A 24,475-nucleotide genomic window follows, 5' to 3' on the forward strand; every position below is an offset into this window, starting at 1 on the left:
AAAATTGATTTTTTTAATTGATTAAGAATTGTTACAAATAAGAATCACGATTAGTCTAAAAAAAATAATTTAAAAAAATAAATTTTTTGACACACATTGGAGATGGTCCAAAACTAAATTTTTAACAGGAATTCTTTAAAAAAAAAATACTTTTAACAATTTTTGATTTTTTAAAAATCGATTAAGAATTGCTACAAATAAGAATCACAATTAATCTAAGTTTTTTTTGTTTAAATCGATTAAGAATTGTTACAAATAAGAATCACAATTAATCTAATAAAAATAAAAAAATCATAAAAAATCTATTTTTTGACACCCCTAATGGAGATGGTCTAAAATGACCTTTTGAAAATAAATTCCTAAAAACTAAATAAATCTATTTTTGATTTTTTTTTAAAAGATCGATTAAGAATTGTTACAAATAAGAATCACAATTATTCTAAAAAAATAATAATAAAATAATTAAAAAATATCTATTTTTTGACACCCCGAATAGAGATGGTCTAAAACGACCTTTTAAAAATAAATTCTTAAAAAATTAATACATCTAATTTTGATTTTTTTTTTAATCGATTAAGAATTGTTACAAATTAAAATCATGATACATCTAAAAAAAAAAAAAAAATCAACAAAACAGAACAAAAACAACCGTTTTAGATACTGTAGATACCCGCTATTCACCAGGATTAAATTTCAAGAACTCATCCACACCAATCCCTTAAACAGCCACTTTAACTGCTATAGCAGGGGTAGGGAACCTCTCAGATAAATCTTAGTTGACGTTGCTTAACACGATAAGTAATTAATAATTCCGCTATTAATCACAGTGTTAAAAATAACTTTCAAAATATAAAACATTCTCATGCATTTTAATCCATTCATCTATTTCTATCGCACCTGTTCAAGATTAGTTAGCTTCAGAATAACAATGTTATTAAAAAGAATAAGAGATGCACGCATTTAGTTGTTGTAATCAGGGAAAGTCCAAATAAAAGAGGAGGCGTAGAATTCTCTTGTCAGAGCCTGGGACGACACTGTACAAGGGTACAGGTCTACGGGTTTCTCCTCATTGAGCTAAATTGAATCCTGTCTCTGTTTAATTCCTTGCTTCTTGTCTGTTTAATAGATGTCATCAGTGTTTGAACCTGATAGTTGTATTCGGTTTTAAAAATATTATACGGCTCTTACAGATATACATTTTAAAATATTTGGCTTTCATGGCTCTCTCAACCAAAAAGGTTCCCGACCCCCGTGCTATAGTATGCCTCACAAAATAATTAAGCACATTTTTAAAAACAATAACAGTGTAAAGTATTTTCCTCACAAAATGTGCAGTCCTACAACAACAAGTCTTGTCAAAGCATCTTCCTGCTGGAAAATGTTGTGTGAATGGGCTAGAGGTACAGTGTCCACAAGGAATAGGAATCTTACAACGACTCACAATTTGATTACGATTTTTCGGGTGAAAATTTGATCTAGAATTGATTCTTGATTTAAACCGCAATATATAGCGTCTACAGCTGGATTCATAGATGTGGACTTGGAGAAGGCATTCAACCATGTCCCCCGGGAAGTCTTGTGGAGAATGCTCAGAGAGTATGGGGTATCGGACTGTCTGATTGTGGCGGTCCGCTCCCTGTACGATCAGTGTCAGAGCTTGGTCCGCATTGCCGGCAGTAAGTCGAACCCGTTTCCAGTGAGGGTTGGACTACGCCAAGGCTGCCCTTTGTCACCGATTCTGTTCATAACTTTTATGGACAGAATTTCTAGGCGCCGTCAGGACGTTGATGGGATCCGGTTTGGTGACCGCAGGATTAGGTCTCTGCTTTTTGCAGATGATGTGGTCCTGTCGGCTTCAACTGGCCTGGATCTTCAGCTCTGACTGGATCGGTTCGCAGCCGAGTGTGAAGCGACTGGGATGAGAATCAGCACCTCCAAGTCCGAGTCCGTGGTTCTCGCCCGGGTAAGGGTGGAGTGCCATCTCCAAATTGGGGAGGAGACCCTGCCCCAAGTGGAGGAGTTCAAGTACCTAAGAGTCTTGCTCACAAGTGGGGGAAGAGTGGATCTTGTGATTAACAGATCAGTGCGGCGTTTTCAGTAATGCGGACGTTGTATCGATCCGTTGTGGTGAAGAAGGAGCTGAGCCGGAAGGCAAAGCTCTAAATTTACCAGTCGATCTACGTTCCCATCCTCATTTAGGGTCATGAGCTTTGGGTTATGACCGAAAGGACAAGATCACGGGTACAAGCGGCCAAAATGAGTTTCCTCCGCCGGGTAGCGGGGCTCTCCCTTAGAGATAGGGTGAGAAGCTCTGTCACCCGGGAGGAGCTCAGAGTAAAGCCGCTGCTCCTTCACATGGAGAGGAGCCAGATGAGGTGGTTCGGGCATTTGTTCAGGATGCCACCTGAACACCTCCCTCCGGAGGCCAAGGGGAAGACTCGGGACACGTTGGGAAGACTGTCTCCCGGCTGGCCTGGGAACGCCTCGGGACCACTTGCGAAGAGCTGGACAAAGTGGCTGGAGAGAGGGAAGTCTGGGCTTCTCTGCTTAGGGAGCTGCCCCCGCGACCCGACCTCGGATAAGCGGAAGAAATGGATGGACGGATGCTGCGTTTACATCTTGCACTGCTAAGACAGACACTTTGAGTTAGCCGTTACGTACATGTAATAAAACAAACACCCTGATTGTTGAATTTGAACATTGCAGTTCTTAAAAGTTAGTTTCAAATTACATTCCATTGGCAGATAGCACTTAGAGAATCAATATTAAAGTGATGGTGCGTGAGTCTGTGCGAGTGATAAAGCCCATTCGTAATCCAAAATGTGTTTTAGTGCCTGCAAAAAACAGTAAAGTGCCGGAAGGTAGTACCCCCCTGAGAGTACTCCAATCTATTTACAGTCCTACATGCAGCACATTACACTAATTCTAAACTCTTGTTAAAATCTGAAGGAGCTGAAAGGGAAGATTTTGTTGAAAGCCAAGAAAATTGCCGGTCAAGAGGGGTTCCTCGATGAAGCGAATGCAGACGATGTTAGTGATGAAGACGATATGTCCACTGGTGGTGCTGAGAACCGCTCTCTTGAAGACCTAACGGCAGCTGAGTCTTTGAACCACCACGAGAAGGTAAACATGTTGGCGAACCTTCATCTAGCCACACATCTAAGAGTCCTTCAGTGAGTAACACATGACTAAAAATGTGACCTAAAAAGCCATAGTTTCAAACAATAAGACGACTCATGATTACAAGAATCTAACACATAGCTAAGGTCTTTTAAAGAAAATATACCATACAAAGACGATAAGCACAAAGAAACAAATCAGAAGAGTGTTTTCCTGATCAAAAGTCTTGAGTTAAAGCTTGTTTTTTGTTGATAGGTCAAATGTCTGCAGTTTTTCATCGTTTGATTTTTCAGACCAGGCAGTCTTTGCTCATCATAGATCTTTTTCTATAGGTCGTTGCACAGAAAGCCGAGTCCAAACTCTCCAGGGAGTTGTCCGATTTGGTGGTTTACTGCAAGAGTGTCCATTTCCGTGGTTTTAAACGTGCTCCTCTGAATTCCAAATACAATGAGATGTCTTCGTTCTCTGAGTCTAAGGCCAAGAGGCTTGCAAAGGAAGCAGGTATCAATGTACTTTGTATTTGATGAATGGAAAAATACATTTCAGATTTGTGTGTGCAGTTTGAGGTCCTACGATGCAATCAACAGAATAATAGGTAGAATAATCTGACATATATGTTGTGATGATTTTTTTTCCTCCAGGATCAGACTTTGTGCAGCATAATTCAGTACATCTAAGCAGGATTTACCCTAGTGGCCTTAGGACTGACTCATCTAACTATAATCCTCAGGATATGTGGAATTTGGGGTGCCAGATAGGTGAAGAAAATGTTTAGTTTTGCTAATTCAACCTATAAAAAAAAATGTGCCTGTCTCGAATTACATGCTGTACATCAAATGTCTTTCTTCTCCAAAGTGGCTCTGAACTTCCAGACAGCTGGGCTGGAAATGGATCTGAATGATGGGCTTTTTAGACCAAATGGCTCCTGTGGCTACGTGCTCAAGCCTCGCTTTATGCGAGATAGTAACACAAAGTTTGACCCGGAGAAACCGGAGGAGCAGCTAGGCTACAAACCATTACGCTTATCCATTCAGGTAAGAAGACTGAAGCATGGTTTCTAAAACCTTTCACAGTAAAATGATCACTTCACCAATTAAAATAACATTCAGACCACCTACTCTCTATATCCCAAAACAATCTCCAGAGGGACGAATGCATATACTATAATTGAATAAGTTTACCCCCAGACAAGGACATCCAATATTTTATACGTTTCTGCTAACTTCGCAAAAAAATAAATAAATAAAAGTTATAAATTATTTTCTATTTGATTAAGTGAAATAAGTATTTGATCTTCTAATGTGCCCAGAAAAACAGATGTGTCATGGTCAGCGGACTCAATTGGAAACAGAAAATTCCATGCTGCTCAAAAAGGTTTCTTCCACAACCACTCGAGGAACCCAGGAAATCAAAAGTACTACATATAAAGTAACAACAATGTCCAAATTGAAAAAACAAACACTAAGAGCATGAAAATAATGACTAGCTTGGAGCAGGACACAACACAAGCGACCAAACAAAAGTGAGACAACAAAATGAGAACTAAATACACAGCCTAATTAGACAACTCAATTTTCCTGGACTAGACACAAGACGAAGAAACGAGGTCAGAGCAAGACACAAACGAGCACATGCTGAACAAAACACAAGCCAACCAGAAATAGATCATGACAGCACTCTCCCCTAAAAAGTACGAAAACAAGAACATGTCCAAACTAAAAAAAAATGAGGAAGGCCTTAGGTTCACCATAAAAAAGTAGCAATCACAAACAGGAGGAGAACTCATCTAGAGTAGTCATTCTCAAACTGTGGTACGTGTTGCATTACTGGAATGCGGGCTCCATTCAGTGGTACGCCAAAGGACCAGCTTAATTGCTGTGAACCATCCAGGGTCCAGCAAGGATAGCAAGGTCAGCAAAGTAGAGACCGCTTAGGGTGCTTGGCCAAGGAAGGGTTGGAGTTGGGATGGGTGGAGGGAGGTCAAAGAGTCAAGATTTATCTTGTAATGGTCAACTGGCTGGAACCGGCTGTGAAGCTAGGACAGGAACAGAAGACATGGCGGACTGGTAGGTCACAAGGTGCAATCAGCCATGGTCGCTGAAACCACATGGCTAAGGGGGAAGGTTTACTGGTGAGAAGTTACACTACCGGACTAGGGACCAGATGACAGACATTCACCAAAAAAGACGAAGGCGAAACAGACACATGAGGTGAGACAGGGTGTGGGTGAAAAGACTATGACTGCGCTCACTTGGGCTAAACGGGTTTCCAAGTAAGAGTCAAATTTCCATTTCTTCATCCGGTTGGACTGTCACAGTCAGGAAGGTGGTGGCAAAGTGGACCCAATTGCAAGGAAGGAAAAAGCAGGAGTGAAATGCTGCTCAGACATGTTTATTCCAAAACCACCAAGAAAACTAGAAACCGATCGTGCCACAAAATAGTACCGTCCCTTAAGAAAAGTACTCCACCATCATGGGCAAGACCGACGAGTTGAAAACAACCTCAGAGAAAGATTGAGGTGGGCTACAAAGCCATCAGCAAGAAGCTTGCGGAGAAAGAGGCCACACTTGAGGTGGAAACATTCTGCTTTAGTGGAGTTTCTATGCTAGAAACTTCCACGAGAAGCCTCAGCCAGAACACTGAAGGATATGAAACATAAGTCTAAGGCAGGGGTAGGGAACCTATGGCTCGCGAGCCAGATGTGGCTCTTTTGATGACTGCATCTGGCTCTCAGGTAAATCCTAGCTGACATTGCTTAACACGATGAGTAATGAATAATTCCACTTGTAATCACAGTGTTGAACATACCGTTCAAAATATGCCTTTTTAATCCATCCATCCGTTTACTACCGCACCAGTTCAAAAACTTGCGTTAATGGTAAGCAGTTATTTATTTATTATTGGTTAGTGTGGGGCTTGCCCTCCTGGGGGTTCTCCAGACCACCAAGCACCGACATGAGACCATGTATTGGGTTACAATTATGTTTTATTTTTCAATAAATCTCTCAGTTGCTTTCCAGCAATTGTCTTTTTGTCTTTCATTCTTGCTCGCACTCTGGCTCCTGCCCCAACCCTGTCTCTCCTCCTGGCTGCTGCTTATAACAGAGCGACAGGTGATTAGATAACAAGGCCCAGGTGGGCCATCTATGCACCTGTCGCTGATTTCGAGGCCGATCCTGGCAACAACCCGGTCCGCTGCAGGCCCGCAGACCACGCCCCCTCCACAGTTAGCTTCAGAATAACAATGTTATTACAAAGAATAAGAGACCTATTATACTCTAGAAATGTTGGTCTTACTTAAAAATGCACGCCTTTGTGTTTAGTGTTAAAGAAAATATTATATGGCTCTTATGGAAATACATTTTAGAACATTTGGCTTCTTGGCTCTCTCAGCCTAAAGGTCTAAGGAGACAAGTAATCCAAGAAGACTCCTCCTAAAGTGGCCTAGCCAGTCTTTGGACATGATTTCCATAGAAAATCTGTAAATGTAGCTGAAACAGGTTTTGGAGAGTACCTGTAAAGAGTCGTGGATCAAATTTCCTATTGAGATGTGCGCATCACTAGTGACCAAGAAATGGCTGGGGCGGCATGGCGTAGTGGGTAGAGCGTCCGTGCCAGAAACCTGAGGGTTGCAGGTTCGCTTCCCACCTATTGACATCCAAGTGGCTGCCGTTGTGTCCTTGGGCAGGACACTTCACCCTTTGCCCCCGGTGCCGCTCACACTGGTGAATGAATGATGAATGAATGATAGGTGGTGGTCGGAGGGGCCGTAGGCGCAAACTGGCAGCCACGCTTCCGTCAGTCTACCCCAGGGCAGCTGTGGCTACAGATGTAGCTTACCACCACCAGGTGTGAATGAATGATGGGTTCCCACTTCTCTGTGAGCGCTTTGAGTATCTAACAATAGAAAAAGCGCAATATCAATCTAATCCATTATTATTATTATTATTATGGGTGACCTCTGTGCTTCTCACTAAGTACTAAGATATATTGTACTTGGGTACCAAATACATATTTCAGTATAATTCATGACCTTTTTTTAATGTATTTTTAGGAGTTTTGGATCGGTTCGCAGCCGAGTGTGAAGCGACCGGAATGAGAATCAGCACCTCCAAGCCCGAGTCCATGGTTCTCGCCCGGAAAAGGGTGGAATGCCATCTCCGGGTTCGGGAGGAGACCCTGCCCCAAGTGGAGGAGTTCAAGTACCTTGGAGTCTTGTTCACGAGTGAGGGAAGAGTGGATCGTGAGATCGACAGGCGGATCGGTGCGGCGTCTTCCACTAATGCGGACGTTGTACCGATCCGTTGTGGTGAAGAAGGAGCTGAGCCGGAAGGCAAAGCTCTCAATTTACCGGTCGATCTACGTTCCCATCCTCACCTATGGTCATGAGCTTTGGGTCATGACCGAAAGGATAAGATCACGGGTACAAGCGGCCGAAATGAGTTTCCTCCGCCGTGTGGCGGGGCTCTCCCTTAGAGATAGGGTGAGAAGCTCTGTCATCCGGGAGGAACTCAAAGTAAAGCCGCTGCTCCTCCACATCGAGAGGAGCCAGATGAGGTGGTTCGGGCATCTGGTCAGGATGCCACCCGAACGCCTCCCTAGGGAGGTGTTTAGGGCACGTCCAACCGGTAGGAGGCCACGGGGAAGACCCAGGACACGTTGGGAAGACTATGTCTCCCGGCTGGCCTGGGAACGCCTCGGGATCCCCCGGGAAGAGCTAGACGAAGTGGCTGGGGAGAGGGAAGTCTGGGTTTCCTTGCTTAGGCTGTTGCCCCCGCGACCCGACCTCGGATAAGCGGAAGAAGATGGATGGATGGAGTTTTTGTTGGGATTCTCCTTTTGTTGAAATAAACCTCTCATAGAAGAAAGAAGAAATCAAGTACCGGTACTTAATCTCCCACTGAACAGACATTAAAAGTTATACCCAATAGTTTCACTGTTTTGAATTTTTTAAACAATACTAATTTCTTCATGCTTTCAATAACAATTCATACATTAACTAAAATGTCAGTAAACAGTAAAATATTAGCTAAAACTACAATTTAAATGACTAAAAATTACTTTGCAGACCACTTAAGGTTTTTCTGGGAACCTCTGATCTAGTGGAGCATTTTCTCTTGCCAACCCAATTTCATACAACAAGCAATGTTCTGTAATATAAATCAAAAATAGAATCAAAAACAGAGATTTTGGTTGTTACTTTTTTTCATTTTGCTGGAATACAGTCTAGTCAAACAAGTATACAGGTGCTGTTCATATTATTAGAATATCATGAAAAAGTTTATTTATTTCAGTAATTATATTCAGAACGTGAAACTTACATATTATATCAATTCATTACATACGTAGTGATAGATTTGAAATGTTTATTTCTTTAAATGTTGATGATTAGTACTGACAATTACTGAAAATCCCAAATTCAGTATCTCAGAATATTAGTTACGACTAGTACCAAAAAATATTTTTTAGAAATGTGGGCCAACTGAAAAGTATGAACATGAAAAGTTTCAGCATGTACGGCAATCAATACTTAGTTGCAGCTCCTTTTGCCTGAATTGCTGCAGCAAGACGGCGTGGCTTGGAGTCCACCAGTCTGTTGCACTCCTCAGGTGTTATGAGAGCCCAGGTTGCTTTAATAGTGGCCTTCAGCTCTTCAGCATTGTTGGGTCTGGCATCTCGCATCTTCCGCTTCACAATACCCCATAGGTTTCTATGGGGTTAAGGTCAGGTGAGTTTGCAGGCCAATCAAGAACAGGGATACCATGGTCCTTAAACCAGGTACTGGTAGATTTGGCACTGTGTGCCGGTGCCAAGTCATGTCGGAAAATTAAATCTTCACCTCCATAAAATTGGTTTGCGGCAGGCAGCATAAAGTGTTCTAAAACTTCCTGGTAGTCTGCTGCATTGACCCTAGACCTCAGGAAACACAGTGGACCAACACCAGCAGATGACATGACACCCCAGACCATTACCGATTGTGGAAATTTGACACTGGACTTCAGGCAACGTGGATTCTGTGCCTCTCCTGTCTTCCTCCAGACTCTGGGACCTTGATTTCCAAAGGAGATACAAAATATTTACTTTCGTATGAAAACATAACTTTGGACCTCTCAGCAGCAGTCCAGTCCTTTTTGTCTTGAGCCCAGGCGAGACGCTTTTGACGTTGTCTCTTATTCAAGAGTGGGTTTACACAAGGAATGCGACAGCTGAAGCCCATATCTTGCATACGTCGGTGCGTGGTGGTTCTTGAAGCACTGACTCCAGCTGCAGTCCACTCTTTGTGGATCTCCCCCACATTTTTGAATCGGTTTTGTTTGACAATCCTCTCCAGGGCGTGGTTATCCCTCTTGCTTGTACACTTTTTTCTACCACATCTTTGTCTTCCCTTCGCCTCTCTATTAATGTGCTTGGACACAGAGCTCTGGGAACATCCAACCTCTTTGGCAATGACCTTTTGTGTCTTGCCCTCCTTCTTTAAAGTATCAATGGTCATCTTTTGGACAGTTGTCAAGTCAGCAGTCTTCCCCATGATTGTGTGTCATACAGAATCAAAACAAGAGACCATATAAAGGCTTTTCCAGGTGTTTTGAGTTAGTTAGCTAATTAGAGTGTGGCACCAGGTGTCTTTAATATCTGACCTTTTCACCATATTCTAATTTTCTGAGATGTTGAATTTAGGGTTTTCATTGGTTGTCAGCTATAATCATCTCCTTTTTGGCAAAAAACACTTGAAATGTATCAGTCTGTTTGGAATGAATGTATACATTCTACAAGTTTGACTTTCTAAATGAAATTAATGAAATAAATCAACTTTTTCATGATATTCTAATAATATGACCAGCACCTGTATGTGTATACTCTTTTTAAATGGTTTATTATGTATTTTAGACTATATTATAGACTTATTGGTTTTAATCGCGGCAGGGACTATCATGAGATAATACGATACAACTCACAACAGGTCACTGATTTAGTTTTCTAAGAACCCTATGTTTTGTTAATCAGGTAATTAGTGGGCAGCAGCTACCAAAGGTGAACCAGAAAGAAGGCTCTATTGTGGACCCCTTGGTCAGAGTCGAGATCTATGGCGTGCCACAGGACCAGACTAAAGACGAGACCAGTCACATCAACAACAATGGTAAAATAACGCTGGTTTATTTACACTTATAATTTGGACACTACCCCCCAAAACTGTAGCTTCCCTTCTTACAGGTTTTAACCCCGTGTGGAACCAAACTCTGAATTTCGTCATCCATACTCCTGATTTGGCCCTGGTTCGTTTTGTGGTAGAAGATTACGACAAGACATCCAGAAATGACTTCATTGGACAGTACACGCTCCCGTTCACATGCATCCAATCAGGTGAGCAATGCGCGCACCAGGCGCTCTGTTGCAGTCCGATGCAATGCGACATTTTGTTGAAAATAAGCTCCATCTTTGTTATAGGGTATCGTCACATCCATCTTCTTTCAAAGGATGGGACGGCCATCCCTCCCTCCTCATTGTTTGTCAATATCAGTATCTCGGACCTAACATGAAGAACCATTCCAATCAGTGAGCCCTTGGGTTTTAGAAAAAGACTGCTTTGGGATCGTTGGGATCTGTCCATCAAGTTTGAACTGTTTACCCTGTTCAGGTCCGCAGAGACTGGAGCCTATCCCAGCTGATTTTGGGCCGACTAAACCATGGACCGGTCGCCAATTACAGAGTTTACATAGCGACGGAAAAATATTTGACTGGAAGGGACTGAACTAACATCCGGAGAGTCAACTATCGACTCAAAATAGGTATTTGCCACAAATACAAGACTGCAGAGTTATTTTGGCCAATGGCAGTGATTCCCAAACACTGTGCCGTGAGAGACCAGGTGTGCCATTGGAAGTTATCCAGTTTCACTTAATTGGTCCGAAAAGGATTGACTACAAATAATGTATCTTTGTTCATCTCCAGCAGGGGTCACCAACGCGGTGCCCGCGGGCACCAGGTAGCCCGTAAGGACCAGATGAGTCGCCCGCTGGCCTGTTCTAAAAAATAGCTCAAATAGCAGCACTTACCAGTAAGCCGCCGCGATTTTTTAAATTTTATTTATTTACTAGCAAGCTGGTCTCGCTTTGCTCGACATTTTTAATTCTAAGAGAGACAAAACTCAAATAGAATTTCAAAATCCAAGAAAATATTTTAAAGATTTGGTCTTCACTTGTTTAAATAAATTCATTATTTTTTATTTACTTTGCTTCTTATAACTTTCAGAAAGACAATTTTAGAGAAAAAATACAACCTTAAAAATGATTTTAGGATTTTTAAACATATATACCTTTTAAATTCCTTCCTATTCTTTCCTGACAATTTAAATCAATACTCAAGTTTTTTTTTTATTGTAAAGAATTATAAATACATTTTAATTTAATTCTTAATTTTAGCTTCTGTTTTTTCGACAAATAATATTTGTGAAATATTTCTTCAAACTTATGATTAAAATTAAAAAAAAAATCTGGCAAATCTAGAAAATCTGTAGAATCAAATTTAAATCTTATTTCAAAGTATTTTGAATTTCTTTTAAAATTTTTGTTCTGGAAAATCTAGAAGAAATAATGATTTGTCTTTGTTAGAAATTTAGCTTGGTCCAATTTGTTATATATTTTAACTGTCAGAGTTGCCACTGACAGTTTGTTTGTGTTTTAGCTTCTCCTCTGTGTGTTTAGTATTTCCTGTCCTTAGTTCCTGTCTAGTGCTCTTATTTTGGTTCAGCTTCCTGTTTGTCTCCGTGTGTCCTGTTTTCACTCAGCTGCGGCTGATTGGCATGTGGGCACACCTGATGTCAATCAGCCAGCTCCTATTTTACCTGCTTTGTTCCTCCAGTCAGGGCTGGATCGTTGTATTGTATTGTCGTTGCCTCATGTCACTCTTGTGTCTTTGCTACCATTTCAGCTATTACCTGTCATGCTACACCTTGTCCTGGTCGTCATAGCGGTAAGCTGTTTTTGTTAGCCATTAGTTATTTCCAGTTTATCTGTTTGCCATCCACTAGCTTTCATGCTAAAGTTCCTTTTTGTTTTCTAGCTTCCAGTGCTAGCTCCCTTAGTTTGTTATTCCGCCCACCTGCGTGCTTTTTGTTTGTTCTTGTTCTATTATTTAAATTAAATCAAGTTTTCACATTCCATGCCTGCCTCCATCTCTGCATCTTGTGGTTCGTCAACAAATAACCCTGACAGAATGATCCAGCCCTGACTGGAGGAACAAAGCAGGTAAAATAGGAGCGGGCTGATTGACATCAGGTGTGACCAGGTGCCAATCAGCCGCAGCTGAGTGAAAACAGGACACAGGGAGACAAACAGGAAGCTGAACCAAAATAAGAGCACTAGACAGGAACTAAGGACAGGAAATACTAAACACACAGAGAAGTTAAAACACAAACTCAGTGGCAACTCTGACACTAACAAAGGGCAGATTGGATTTTATCCTATTCAAAACATGTCATCAAAATTCAAAAATTAATCTCAATCAGGAAAAATTACTAATGATGTTCCATAAAAATGTTTTTAAAATTTTTTCAATTAGATTCGAATTAGCTAGTTTTTCTCTTCGTTTTTTTTGGTTGAATTTTGAATTTTAAAGAGTCGAAATTGAGGATAAACTAGGTTTCAAAATTTTATTTTCATTTTTTTCGTATTTTCTCCTCTTTTAAACCGTTCAATGAAGTGTTTTTTTCATCATTTATTCTCTACAAAAAAACTTTCCGTAAACGGAAAAAAAATGTACGACGGAATGACAGACAGAAATACCCATTTTTTTTTTTATATATATAGATTTATTTATTAAAGGTAAATTGAGCAAATTGGCTATTTCTGGCAATTTATTTAAGTGTGTATCAAACTGGTAGCCCTTCGCATTAATCAGTACCCAAGAAGTAGCTCTTGGTTTCAAAAAGGTTGGTGACTCCTGATCTACAGTATTCATTGTTTTGTTTGGTGGCCGTGAGATTATTCTATTGTAAAACATGGGCCTTGACTCTACAGAGCAAGGATGTCAAACTCCTTTTCTTTGAGATCCACATCGCAGTCATGGTCACCCTCAGAAGGCCGTTTGTAGCAGTAAATAATATCTGAATATTAATGTATAAGGAATGGCCTCATGATATTATTACACAATTGCCAGCAATTTGAGGGTTGCAGGTTCGATTCCCGCTTGTGCCATCCTAGTTACTGCCGTTGTGTCCTTGGGCAAGACACTTTACCCACCTGCTCCCAGTGCCACCCACACTGGTTTAAATGTAACTTAGATATTGGGTTTCACTATGTAAAGCGCTTTGAGTCACTTGAGAAAAGCGCTATATAAAATATAAAATATAATTCACTAAAACCTCTTTTGATGACTGCATCTGGCTCTCAAATACATCTGAGCTGACATTGCTTAACACGAGAGTGGGTGTGATGTCATATGTTGTCAATATTCAGTTTTATCGCTTATAGCAGGGGTAGGGAACCTATGTCTTTAGAGCCAGATGTGGCTCTTTTGATGACTGCATCTGGCTCTCAAATACATCTGAGCTGACATCGCTTAACACGATAAGTAATGAATAATTCCGCCAGTAATCGGTGTTAAAAACAACGTTTAACATATAAAACATTCTTATGCATTTTAATCCATGCATCCGTTTTCAACCGCACCTGTTCAATGGTAAGAAGTCCATCCATCTATTCTCTACCGCTTGTCCCTTTTGGGGTCGCGGGGGTTGCTGGAGCCTATCCCAGCTGCATTTGGGCTGAAGGCGGCGTACACCCTGGACAAGACATTCACACACTAGGGCCTATTTAGTGTTGCCAAAGAAGTATTTTATTTATTATTGGTTAGCTTCAGAATAAAAATGATATAAAATATAAGACTTATACTCTTAAAAATGTAGGTCTTACTTTAAAAAATGCATGCATTTAGTTGTATTCAGTGTTAAAACATATAATACGGTAATACACTTTAAAAAAATTTGGCTTTCAAAAAAGATTCCCGACCCCTGGCTTATAGTTAATATTGTAAATCCCACATTCTTTATTTTCATGTACATTCTGGCTGTTTCATTCAGTAAAAAAAAGGCAAAATTTTACTTTTTCCGGTGTATCACTGTAATTGAAAAACAATACCACAGTTTTTTGGACGGTAAAGTTCAGGCATCGGAGCTGTCAGTTGACAAAATCATTGTCATTTTTACAGTGTAGATTTTGATGGATAACTTGCTTTAAAATCACAAGTCAAGCATATACATGTCAGTATTTATGTTTACGTTTACAAAAAAGGTTTGGAATGTATAATATTAGATAATATTAACGTTTAAAATGTATGCAATTGCATGCTGTACGTTTCTGTCAAAATGGAAAGAACGAATACATTCTGTAAGAAAATACAGATTTTTACGGTCCATATAAAAGGATGTGGCAGACCAGATCTGGCCCCCAGGTCTCGAGGATGGGAAGCGCTTGCCTGAGGAAATCCGTTATTTAAATTTCAGATATTTAAAAAGAACAATTGTGACTTGTTTTATGTCAGACAGTACATTTTGTCAGGGAAGAGAAAACCTATTGTAAAACTACATTTTGCATCCCATTTTCCATATTTCTTTACACTGCCAAAAGATTGAAGTTGAGTAGAGTCAGTGCAGTTTATTCTAGTTATTCATCGGACAAACATTATTGCCTTGCTTGGGTTATGTACGAAGTAAACATGGCTGTTTTGCCTTTAAATATAAATCCAAAGTGTTGACGGAATGGAACACAATGAAAAAAGACATAGAATGCACAAACCTGTCCTAACCTGAAATGTATAAGCTTGTAAAACGTATTTCATTCACTTGCCTGACATGTGGATACCTCGTGTGCAATGCTGTATAGCCTTAATATATTAATGTCATTAAATGTTTGAATCGTTGATCACTGCTAAACAGTATGCATCCGAAATATACGCTGGTCATTCAATCAATAAAAATACCAAATAAATAAATAACAAAAAGTAAAACTACATCGTATATCAATGATTAAAGCATTTTGCCTAAAACAACTTGATGCCAAAAAAGGTGGCTCGTTTTTACAACTGCCGTAGAATGACGAGATCAACCTAAGATGATTTTAATTGACATTTAAAAACACTTCCTTGTGGTCAAGATCAGTGATTCTCAAACTGTTTACCACTACTGGTAAGTACGCCAAATGATTAATTAAAGCAGTGTTACTGTTCAAACTGTGTGTAATGTTACAGTGGCCAAAACATTTGAAATATGCTTGTTAAATAAGACCTCGGCTTTGTTTTTAATGAATATTTAGGCCTATTACGCTACTGTATCCTGATGTCGGCCATTGCGGTGGTATTTGCAAAGCCGAGTGTTTTGTGCAGTTGTACTTGGTGAACATTTTTTGGGAGAACCACTGGTCTAGACCAGGGGTGCCCATTACGTCGATCGCGAGCTACCAGTCGACCGCGGGGGGTGTGTCAGTCGATCTCCAGCCAGGCTTTTAAAAAAATAGACCTAAAAATTAGTGATCATCAATCTTCACCAAGACGTCACTTAAATGACATTCACGGTACCGGAGGGTCTTGTGAGATGACGCTGGCTGCTGCAAGATCATTATTATTAAAATATGACCGAGAGGAAGGCGAGAAACACTTTTTATTTCAACAGACTCTCGCGCCGTACCTTCCGTCAAAACTCTAAAGGCCGACTGCACGTTTCCTATCTTCACAATAAAAGCCCTGCTTCATGCTGCCTGCGCTAACTAAATACAGAGTCTCGGAAAACTGGCGTGCACAAGCGATCCCTGGCGTGCACATCACTTGTGCACGGCAGCTTTCTGAGACTCTTATTTTGTTAGCGCAGGCAGCATGAAGCAGGGCTTTTATTGTGAAGATCGGAAATGTGCAGTCGGCCTTTAGAGTTTTGACGGAAGGGACGGCGCGAGAGTCTGTTGAAATAAAAAGTGTTTCTCGCCTTCCTCTCTGTCATTTTTTTCATAATAATGAACTGGCAGCAGCCAGCGTCATCTCACAAGACCCTCGGGTGCCGTGAATGTCAATCAAGCAAGCTACGGAATTTGCCGCCAATGTTTTTCTTGTAAAGTGTATGGAAGCTGGATGAATTAGATGCCAAAAACCAACCACTTTCATGTGGTATTGTACAGAAAGGACAACTTTTTTTCTCCTCCATTTGAAAATGTGGGCGTTATCATCATTACTGTCTGATTCCAATCAATGCAAGTCATCAGAATGAGGTAATACACCAACTTATATTCTTGTCTTCGTGAAAGAAAAACATCTATATGTGTTACACATGCTTGTATTATCATTAAACACATTTAACTTGTTTACAAAAATGTCTCTTTCATAAATAAATAAATAAATATAAATGATATATATAAATGAGGTAGATCCCCTCGAGTTGGTCAATTGAAAAGTAGCTCGCCTGCAGAAAAAGTGTGGGCACCCCTGGTCTAGATAATATTTTGTTGGATATGCTTTGGTGTCAATTTTGCTCCGCAGTCCCTTTTATAAGCCGAATTTCTGAGTTTGATTGTGGAAGCGTTTCCAAATCTAAAATGAACAACCCTCTCCAAAAGTATCATAATTTTTCTTTTGAAAATGTATACTGTTAATTGTTTGGACACTCCTTCTCCTCATTCAATGCATTTTCTTTATTTTCATGACTATTTACTATTTGGTTCTCGCCCGGAAAAGGGTGGAATGCCATCTCTGGGTTGGGGAGGAGACCCTGCCCCAAGTGGAGGAGTTCAAGTACCTAGGAGTCTTGTTCACGAGTGGGGGAAGAGTGGATCGTGAGATCGACAGGCGGATCGGTGCGGCGTCTTCAGTAATGCGGACGTTGTACCGATCCGTTGTGGTGAAGAAGGAGCTGAGCCGGAAGGCAAAGCTTTCAATTTACCGGTCGATCTACGTTCCCATCCTCACCTATGGTCATGAGCTTTGGGTCATGACCGAAAGGATAAGATCACGGGTACAAGCGGCCGAAATGAGTTTGGGTCTCTCCCTTAGAGATAGGGTGAGAAGCTCTGTCATCCGGGAGGAACTCAAAGTAAAGCCGCTGCTCCTCCACATGGAAAGGAGCCAGATGAGGTGGTTCGGGCATCTGGTCAGGATGCCACCCGACCGCCTCCCTAAGGAGGTGTTTAGGGCACGTCCAACCGGTAGGAGGCCACGTGGAAGACCCAGGACACGTTGGGAAGACTATGTCTCCCGGCTGGCCTGGGAACGCCTCGGGATCCCCCAGGAAGAGCTAGACGAAGTGGCTGGGGAGAGGGAAGTCTGGGCTTCCCTGCTTAGGCTGCTGCCCCCGCGACCCGACCACGGATAAGCGGAAGATGATGGATGGATGGATGGATGGATGGATGGATGGGACTATTTAGATTGTAGATTGCCACAGAAGGCATCAAAACTATGAATGAACACGTGGAGTTATGTACTTCACAAAAAAAAGGTGAAAGAACTACACTAGTTTCTTCAAAATAGCCACCCTTTGCTCTCATTACTGCTTTGCACACTCTCGCCATTCTCTCGATGAGCTTCAAGAGGTAGTCGCCTGAAATGGTTTTCACTTCACAGGTGTCATAGTTTTGATGTCTTCAGTGACAATTTACAATGTAAATAGTCATGAAAATAAAGAAAACACATTGAAATGTAAAGGTGTGTCCAAACTTTTTGGCCTGTACTGTATATGTGTGTATATATATATATATATATATATTATATATCCATTATATGTCCATTGCATCCGGTCTCCCCTAGATGTGGGTGTCACCCACATCTGCAGTCCTCTCCAAGGTTTCTCATAGTCATTCTCATCGACGTCCCACTGGGTTGTGAGTTTTTCCTTGCCCTTATGTGCGCGCTGAACCGCGGATGTCGTTGGGGCTTGTGCAGCCCTTTGAGACACTTGTGATTTAGAGCTATAAAAATAAACATTGATATATATGTATATATAAGGGCTGTGGATCTTTGGGTGTCCCACGATTCGATTCAATATCGATTCTTGGGGTGACGATTCGATAACATATCGATTTTTTTCCGATTCGATTCGATTCTCGATTCAAAAGGATTCTGTATTCATTCAATACATAGGATTTCAGCAGGATCTACCCGTCTGCTGACATGCAAGCAGAGAAGTAGATTTTTTTTTAAAAGCTTTCATAATTGTAAAGGACAATGTTTTATCAACTGATTGCAATAATGTAAATTTGTTTTAACTATTAAACGAACCAAAAATATGACTTATTTTATCTTTGTGAAAACATTGGACACAGTGTGTTGTCAAGCTTATGAGATGCGATGCAAGTGTAAGCCACTGTGACACTATTGTTCTTTTTCTTTTATTTTTCTAAATGTCTAATGATAATGTCAATGAGGGATTTTTAATCACTGCTATGCTGAAATTATAACTAATATTGATACTGTTGTTGATAATATTCATTTTTGTTTCACTACTTTTGGTTTGTTCTGTGTCGTGTTTGTGTCTCCTCAATTGCTCTGTTTATTGCAGTGTTGCTGGGTCAGGTTCGGTTTTGGAATTGGATTGCATTGTTATGGTATTGCTGTGTATTGGTTTGTTGGATTGATTAAAAAAAAAAATAAATAAATAAAACATTTTTTTAAATGTTTTTAAAAATGAGAATCGATGATTCTGAATCGCACAACGTAAACGATTCGATTCGTATTTGAATCGATTTTTTTCCCACACCCCTAATATATATATATATATATATATATATATATATATATATATATATATTATTCTTGATCAAGGCTTGTCTGTCTATCTGTGAGAGGGACAAGCGGTATAAAAAGGACGGAAGTCGTCACCGCTATTTTCTTTCTTAACACGGTCGAAAGTAAACTTCATAAACATTACTTAAATTCACCCAGTCACACCTTAAGTACACCTGCACACGGCATAGCTCGGTTGGTAGAGCGGCCGTGCCAGCAACTTGAGGGTTGCAAGTTCAATTCCCGCGTGTGCCATCCTAGTCACTGCCGTTGTGTCCTTGGGCAAGACACTTTACCCACCTGCTCCCAGTGCCACCCACACTGGTTTAAATGTAACTTAGATATTGGGTGTCACTATGTAAAGCGCTTTGAGTCACTTGAGAAAAGCGCTATGTAAATATAATTCACTTCACTTCACTATCTGTATATAATATGGCTTTTTTCAGTTTTTGCGGCTCCAGACTGAATTTTTTTTTTGTCTTTTTGGTCCAATATGGGGCAGTTTAGCTCGGTTGGTAGAGTGGCCGTGCCAGCAACTTGAGGGTTGCAGGTTCGATTCCCGCCTGTGCCATCCTAGTCACTGCCGTTGTGTCCTTGGGCAAGACACTTTACCCACCTGCTCCCAGTGCCACCCACACTGGTTTAAATGTAACTTAGATATTGGGTTTCACTATGTAAAGCGCTTTGAGTCACTTGAGAAAAGCGCTATATAAATATAATTCACTTCACTTCACTATCTGTATATAATATGGCTTTTTTCAGTTTTTGCGGCTCCAGACTGAATTTTGTTTTGTCTTTTTGGTCCAATATGGGGCAGTTTAGCTCGGTTGGTAGAGTGGCCGTGCCAGCAACTTGAGGGTTGCAGGTTCGATTCCCGCTTGTGCCATCCTAGTCACTGCCGTTGTGTCCTTGGGCAAGGCACTTTACCCACCTGCTCCCAGTGCCACCCACACTGGTTTAAATGTAACTTAGATATTGGGTTTCGCTATGTAAAGCGCTTTGAGTCACTTGAGAAAAGCGCTATATAAATATAATTCACTTCACTTCACTATCTGTATATAATATGGCTTTTTTCATTTTTTGCGGCTCCAGACTGAATTTTGTTTTGTCTTTTTGGTCCAATATGGGGCAGTTTAGCTCGGTTGGTAGAGTGGCCGTGCCAGCAACTTGAGGGTTGCAGGTTCAATTCCCGCTTGTGCCATCCTAGTCACTGCCGTTGTGTCCTTGGGCAAGACACTTTACCCACCTGCTCCCAGTGCCACCCACACTGGTTTAAATGTAACTTAGATATTGGGTTTCACTATGTAAAGCGCTTTGAGTCACTAGAGAAAAGCGCTATATAAATATAATTCACTTCACTCACCGATCGATTCAGAGTGCCTAAAAAAAAGCTGTTTTTAGCAGCATTTATGTCACTGCGTGTCGCACGTCGACGTTATTATTGTACGGAATATGTACTGTACTGTGCAATCTACTAATAAAAGTATCAATCAATCAATCAAAATTATGCACATGCCATGATTGGATAAAAATAATACTTTACCTTATTTTGTGTTTCCAACACTGTGAAAACATTTGTAAGTGAGAAAAGAGGATATTCATCATAGGTGGTTAAGATACTGCGATGGTCTTCAGTTTAGCAACCACTCCTCATCGTTTCGTCTTCTCCCTTTGTGCTATGTTTCTGTCATCTCTCTCTTCCGCCTCCGTTTCCATGACTACACTGTCATTCAGTGTTCCTCGCAAAGCCTCCTTCAGGGTGAGGCTGCCAGCCTGGGAGTCTCGTACCACGCCCTGCTCCACCGGCACGTCCGGGTGGTGGCGCCGTAAATGCTTGATGACTTGGAACTTTTGCTTGGCTCTGTAGGAACAATGGCCACAGTGAAACGGCTGCTGTTTGGTGTGCGAGAGGAAGTGGTGCCTGAGGCCGGCGGGCCAGCGGAAGGACTTGTGGCACCAGCCGCAGGTGTACGGACGTTGGTCGCTGTGCTGCCGCTGGTGAGTCTTTAGGATGAAACTCGTCTTGAAGGCTTTGCCGCATTTCTCGCAGACGTAGGAGCGCACGTCGCAGTGCTGCGTGTCCCGGTGTGTACGGAGGGCGTCTGCTCGGTTGGTGCGGTAATTGCATTGATCGCAGGCATGTGGTTTCTCACCTAGGACACACCAATATTGTTAAATTCTCAACGTTAAACCCGCATACAAAAGTGAGGAATAATCATTCTTTAAAACAGTTGAAACCATACATTTCTGATATACCTTAGAGCAGGGGTCGGGAACCTTTTTGGCTGAGAGAGCCAAACATTTTAAAATGTATTTCCCTAAGAGCCATATAATATTTTTTTTAACACTGAACACAACTAAACACGTGCATTTTTAAGTAAGACCAACATTTCCAGAGTATAAAAGGTCTCTTATTCTTTATAATAACATTGTTATTCAGAAGCTAACTGTGGACGGGGGCGTGGCCTGCGGGCCTGCAGCAAAGCAGGATGTTGCCAGGACCGGCCTGGAAATCAGCGACAGGCGCGTAGATGGCCCACATGGACCTTGTTATCTAATCACCTGTTGCTCTGTTATAAGCAGCAGCCAGGAGGAGAGACAGGGTTGGGGCTGGAGCCAGAGCGCGAGTGAGGACGAAAGAGAAAAAGACAATTGCTGGAAAGCAACTGAGCGAAAAATCAAATAAAACAATATTGTAACCCTAAAACAGGCTCTTGGTGGTCTGAAGAACCCCCAGGAGGGCAAGCCCCACACTAACCAATAATAAATAAATTACTTCTTACCATTAATGCAACTTTTCGAACATAAAAAAGCATGAGAATGTTTTATATTTTGAACGTAATTTTTAACACTGTGATTACAAGTGGAATTATTCTTTACTTATCGTGTTAAGCAATGTCAGCTCAGATTTATCAGAGAGCCAGATGCAGTCATCAAAAGAGCCACATCTGGCTCTAGAGCCATAGGTTCCCTACCCCTGCCTTAGAGGAAAAAACAATGTAGAAGAACTTTAGAGACATCATCACACATCAGCATCACCGTCAACATAAACTGGAAGTGAGGGTTCACAAATGTGTTTCAGCGCTACCTGAGGACAAATTTGATTGGGCAAAGTTTGTGGTAAATAAAAAAACCCAAAACCAGTGACTTTGATGTGTAAGTTACCCATGCTTGGGGCACTAACACACCCCCATACCATCACAGATGCTGGCTTTTAAACTTTGCGCCTAGAACAATCCTGATGGTTCTTTTCCTCTTTGTTCTGGAAGACATGACGTCCACAGTTTCCAAAAACTATTTGAAATGAGGACTCGTCAGACCACAGAACACTTTTCCACTTTGCGTCAATCCATCTTAGAGTGAAGCCGGCGGCGTTTCTGGGTGTTGTTGATAAATGGCCTTCGCTTTGCATCGTAGCGTTTTAACTTGCACTTACAGATGTAGCGACAAACTGTAGTTACTGACAGTGGTTTTCTGAAGTGTTCCTGAACTCATGAGGTGATATCCTTTACACAATGATGTTGCTTTTTGATGCAGTACCAACTGAGGGGATCAAAGATCTGTAATAACATCGCTTACGTGCAGTGATTTTTCCAGATTCTCTGAACCTTTTGATGATATTACGGACCGTAGATGATGAAATCCTTAAATTATTTGCAATAGCTCGTTGAGAAATGTTCTTAAACTGTTCGACAATTTGCTCACGCATTTGTTCACCAAGTGGTGACCCTCGCCCCATCCTTGTTTGTGAATGACTGAGCAATTCATTGAAGCTGCGGTATAGCTCGGTTGGTAGAGTGGCCGTGCCAGCAACTTGAGGGTTGCAGGTTCGATCCCCGCTTCCGCCATCCTAGTCACTGCCGTTGTGTCCTTGGGCAAGGCACTTTACCCACCTGCTCCCAGTGCCACCCACACTGGTTTAAATGTAACTTAGATATTGGGTGTCACTATGTAAAGCGCTTTGAGTCACTAGAGAAAAAGCGCTATATAAATATCATTCACTTCACTTCACTTTTATACCTAATCATGGCAACCACCTGTTCCCAATTAGCCTGCTCACCTGTGGGATTTTCCAAATAAGACTTTGATGAGCATTCCTCAACTTTCTCAGTCTTTTTTTTTGCCACTTGTGCCAGCTTTTTCAAAACATGTTGCAGGCATCCAAATCCAAATGAGCTAATACTTGCAAAAAATAACAACGTTTTCCAGTTCGAACATTATATATCTTGTCTTTGCAGTCTATTCAATTGATTGTAGGTCGTAAAGGTTTTGCAAATCATTGTATTCTGTTTTTATTTACGATTTACACGACGTGCCAATTTCACTGGTTTTGGGTATTGAACTATATTTATATAGCGCTTTTTCTCTAGTGACTCAAAGCGCTTTACATAGTGAAACCCAATATCTAAGTTACATTTTAAACCAGTGTGGGTGGCACTGGGAGCAGGTGGGTAAAGTGTCTTGCCCAAGGACACAACGGCAGTGGCTAGGATGGCGGAAGCGGGGATCGAACCTGCAACCCTCAAGTTGCTGGCACGGTCGCTCTACCAACCGAGCTATACCACCCCAAGTATAGGGTATTGTAGACAAAGTTGTGTGTTAGACGATAATATTTGTAAATTTGTGCGATTGCAATAGTTCATTGGGGCTTCTGACTACTACTTAGTATGAATATCAACAACATTCTGCTTTACCAAAACAGATCTCACCTGTATGCTTGGTCATGTGGTATTTTAGTTGAGTGGCCCACTTGCATTTGTATCCACACTCCGGACAAAGGTACTTCTTCTCTTCTTGATGAACCCTCATATGCAGCTTGAACAGTACAGGAAACCAAATGTTTGTCAGACTAAGATAAAGAGTTGACATGTACACCAATAGGGCTTGAAAGAGCACTTGATTTTGCAAATATTACGGAGCCACGGACGTCATTTATGCTGGCTAAATAAAGCTTTTGTTTACATGGTGGTACAGTTTAGAGAGCGAGAATCAAATTGGATGAAGATGGACCAAACAAACACAAGATTGGCAATAAAAGTTAGAAAGCGTGTCGTACTGACTTCCTCTGGATGCAACGACAACACAATGAGTAATTATTTTCAAGCGGTAGAAGCATTTAAGTCTCACCTTAAAACTCATCTGTATACTCTAGCCTTTAAATAGACCTCCTTCTTAGACCAGTTGATCTGCCGCTTCTTTTCTTTTTTCTCCTATGTCCCCCCCTCCCTTGTGGAGGGGGTCCGGTCCGATGACCATGGATGAAGTACTGGCTGTCCAGAGTCGAGACCCAGGATGGACCGCTCGCCTGTGTATCGGTTGGGGACATCTCTACGCTGCTGATCCGCCTCCGCTTGGGATGGTTTCCTGTGGACGGGACTCTCGCTGCTGTCTTAGATCCGCTTTGAACTGAACTCTCGCGGCTGTGTTGGAGCCACTATGGATTGAACTTTCACAGTATCATGTTAGACCCGCTCAACATCCATTGTTTTCGGTCCCCTAGAGGGGGGTTGCCCATATCTGAGGTCCTCTCCAAGGTTTCTCATAGTCAGCATTGTCACTGGCGTCCCACTGGAAGTGAATTCTCCCTGCCCACTGGGTGCGA

At 41.4% G+C, this 24,475-nt stretch overlaps 2 protein-coding genes across 9 annotated transcripts in view; one reads left to right on the forward strand and one right to left on the reverse strand.

Moving 5' to 3' along the window:
* LOC133564225 (1-phosphatidylinositol 4,5-bisphosphate phosphodiesterase delta-4-like) overlaps positions 1-12,399 on the forward strand; it is a 30,963-nt gene extending 18,564 nt beyond the window's left edge. Inside the window, exons 10-16 of one of the 3 annotated variants that reach the window (XM_061918380.1) lie at positions 2,950-3,123; positions 3,453-3,621; positions 3,762-3,878; positions 3,976-4,154; positions 10,126-10,258; positions 10,333-10,482; positions 10,567-12,399. In XM_061918380.1, the coding sequence (XP_061774364.1) occupies positions 2,950-3,123; positions 3,453-3,621; positions 3,762-3,878; positions 3,976-4,154; positions 10,126-10,258; positions 10,333-10,482; positions 10,567-10,658 (1,014 nt within the window). In that variant the 3' untranslated portion in view covers positions 10,659-12,399. The other 2 variants (XM_061918381.1, XM_061918382.1) reach the window with 2 other exon arrangements.
* znf142 (zinc finger protein 142) overlaps positions 1-24,475 on the reverse strand; it is a 79,767-nt gene that overhangs the window by 33,111 nt on the left and 22,181 nt on the right. For 3 of the 6 annotated variants that reach the window (XR_009809254.1, XR_009809257.1, XR_009809256.1), the window contains 3 exons: positions 23,583-23,688; positions 20,417-21,026; positions 304-2,624 (listed from right to left, as the gene is read on the reverse strand). Coding sequence is in view for 2 of the 6 variants with exons in the window: in XM_061918376.1 (XP_061774360.1) it covers positions 20,524-21,026; positions 23,583-23,688 (609 nt within the window). In the remaining 4 variants the exon portion in view is untranslated. Of the gene's footprint in view, positions 1-303; positions 2,625-20,394; positions 21,027-23,582; positions 23,689-24,475 lie in introns of those variants that run through there. The other 3 variants (XM_061918377.1, XR_009809255.1, XM_061918376.1) reach the window with 3 other exon arrangements.

This window comes from Nerophis ophidion, linkage group LG13 (genome assembly GCF_033978795.1).
Source record: "Nerophis ophidion isolate RoL-2023_Sa linkage group LG13, RoL_Noph_v1.0, whole genome shotgun sequence".
Lineage (NCBI taxonomy): Eukaryota > Metazoa > Chordata > Actinopteri > Syngnathiformes > Syngnathidae > Nerophis > Nerophis ophidion.